The 2877-nt window shown below is 47.8% G+C and overlaps 1 protein-coding gene across 1 annotated transcript; it reads right to left on the bottom strand.

Annotated features, from left to right (window-relative positions):
- Positions 1–729: 729 nt before the first annotated feature.
- Positions 730–1771, bottom strand: LOC120673097 (dirigent protein 19-like). Its single transcript, XM_039953787.1, has one exon. The coding sequence runs from the start codon at positions 1538–1540 to the stop codon at positions 929–931; it is 612 nt and encodes a 203-aa protein (XP_039809721.1). The 5' UTR covers positions 1541–1771; the 3' UTR covers positions 730–928.
- Between the last annotated feature and the right edge of the window lie 1106 nt (positions 1772–2877).

Here is a 2877-nt window from a genome sequence, read left to right as displayed (position 1 = left end):
AGGGAGGTATTCTGTCAAGTGCTATATGTTCTGTTGGTCTTTTCAATTGCCTGCAATACATGTCTGTGCATACGACACAAAGTAAAGGTTCAAGACTACGAGTTGCTGGCAGCCTAATCTTCATGCCTCACTTCTATTATCTGGTGATTGATGACCCCGGATGACTTGATCAAGCAAGGACAACAAATTTCATTACTTTTGCTATGTCCAATATCTGATAATTATCTGGCAAATGAGTGTCTCACAGCTTGAGGGCAGGCTGTTGCTTAAGGGGAGGAGAATGTCATGACCTGGGTCTTGGGCCACCATAGGAATAGCTGATCGGGTTTAGTACTGGGCCTGCGTGCCTTTCACCTTACTGGGCTGCGCCCATGTACCAACTATATGTATCTGTAGTATCATCTGAATGGAATCATCGATGAACAATTATCTACAGCCGGCACTGCTGAGCCCTTCTTCCTCCGTTCCTGCTTGAGACGGCGCCGCCGTGCTCCTCGCCGTGTGTGTACGCCGGCAACCCCTCTAGTTATCCTGTGTCGGTCCCTAGGATCGTCACAGGGTGCAGAGCGAAGCTGATCCACCACACAGCTGGTCCAACGCCACGCTGTCGTACCTACGCATCGTATCGGTTTACCGTTTACTGCACCTCCGCACCGCACCAAACCCTGTTTTCAGATCAACTTCTACCGCTTGTTTTTATATTTATAATGTACGTGGTACAAAAAAAAGGGAAAAAAACACGCTCACGCTGCTCCTTTATTTGATCCCAAAAAATAGAAGAAAAATACACCACCGTATAGTGCTACTATCAAATTGTATACTCATACAAATATACTTAGAAAATACAATAGGACCAGGAAGCTTATTGAGAACGGCGTAGATGATGCGTATATCACGTATACTATAGTCTATAGACTGATAGTGATACCTATACAGGCTTGTGTGCAACAGGAGCGTAGTGGGCGTACGGAGGCCAGTACAGGTGAAGCTCCACCTTGTACGTCATCTTTCTTCCCTGCAGGTCCACCGGCGACGACCGGATGTAGCCCAGCGCGTACGCGAAGTCGCCGGTGCCACCCACCACGGGGGATTCGGACGGATTGGTGCTGTGGGTGCCCCCGAGGACCGACACGGAGCCCCGGTAGCCGCGGTGGTCTATGGTGACCTTGCTCAGCGACACGATCTGCAGCCCGTCGAGGCTGGTGATGATGGAGCTCCCCTCTGCAACGCCGGCCACCGGGGAGGCCCTGTCGGCGCGCACCGTGAGGTCGTCGCGGAAGACGTAGATGGTGCCGAACGGCGCAGTGATCAAGCTGACGCCCGCGCCGGCCACGCCGTCGACGACGATGTACGCGGTCTTGTTGATGGTCTCCTGCTGGTACAGCGTGATGTTGAGGGTCCTCTCGTTGCCGCCGTCGCTGCTCCAATTTTTCCTGAGCGATGTTGCAGCTGCAGCCGGGTACTGACACTGGAGGTGGTGAAGAAAGGCGACTGCTGTCAAGCAGAGCAGCAGGCTCTCGGGAGCACTCGTGGCCGCCATGGACACCGATCGGTTGCTACCTGATTGCTGCAGTTCCTTACTTGGCTTAAGCTTATTGACGCGAGGAGGTAGCAGGAGCTTTTTATACACTGCAGGCCTGCAGCCAGGATGGACTGGCGAGCAATTCTCAAGCAGCTGATGTTGAATTATTGACGAATTGGATACTAAGGCCTTGAAGAAAATTTGACGGATCGAACACGTGTATGAAAAATGTACCCTTAAGCCTGTTAGGACTGTCCCTCTTTGCTTCCTCTTGGAAATTGAAAGCCCATATTGCCATCGTCATCATATCTTGGTCCAGCTGTTGCACACAGAAACATCACTTTCTCAATGAAGTTTTTGCTTTTTGCAGTTCGCTCGTTCATGCTCCCCAGCAGCCAAGTAAAACTTCTGTGGACCTTATTTGTCCTATAAAACCACTTCTCATCGATATGCACCATATTATACATATCTATGAAAGTAGGCTGATGAGGCTTCCTGGGATCAATCATGGAGATGGCAAACTGTACACGAGCTTTCTTGTTTGCGGGTGTCAAGTAGGATTTGATGGAATTAGAGTGGCGTCTTACTTGCTTTTCCTCCAACCGTGCGTGCACCGTGCTCTTGGAGACACCTATGGCACGTGCTAAATCTTGCATACTTGTCCTCTGACGAAGAGGCACTCCTTTGATGACTTCAGGACTGATCTCAATTCTCTTACATCCACAATTTTTTTGGTTTCTTGCTGACCACATTGTTGACACCTCCTTCCTGCCCATCTTGCCATATACGCTGTACTGTCTGCTGATGCACCCCCATTTCTTGAGCTATCTTCCTTGAAACTCCATTATGGAGCGTGCCTTTAATATTTACTTCCAAAATTAGATATTTATTAATTATATAGACTTTTGAGTTAGTTTAGAAAAGTCCTAATTTTCATATTTTTCTAATTTTAAATTTATCTGTTTCTAATCATACTCATCATGGGCACTTTGGTCACATCCTAATTCTTTAATGTCTTAATTCCAAAATTAGATATTTATTTGTCACGGGCACTCTTGAGTTAGTTTAGACTATTAGATATTCATAAAATCTAACTGAGGAAATTTTTTTAATTTGTTAATCATATTTTATATAGGCTCTTAATACTACTAGAAAAATGCACATTCGTCCGCGGCCGTTAGTACCGGTCACGGCTTCGGCCGGTACTAACGTGCAAATTTAGTACCGGGCCAAAGGAACAGTGGCCATGAGAGTCTATTAGTACCGGTTGGTGGCTCCAGCCGGCACTAAAGTGCACCACCGACAGGCCCCGACATCCGCCTGCAACAGCTAGTGACAATTTAGTACCGACTGGA

The sequence above is a fragment of the Panicum virgatum genome, chromosome 5N (assembly GCF_016808335.1).
Source record: "Panicum virgatum strain AP13 chromosome 5N, P.virgatum_v5, whole genome shotgun sequence".
Lineage (NCBI taxonomy): Eukaryota > Viridiplantae > Streptophyta > Magnoliopsida > Poales > Poaceae > Panicum > Panicum virgatum.
Note: the sequence above shows the minus strand (reverse complement) of the source record. Positions and strands in the feature narration are given on the sequence as shown.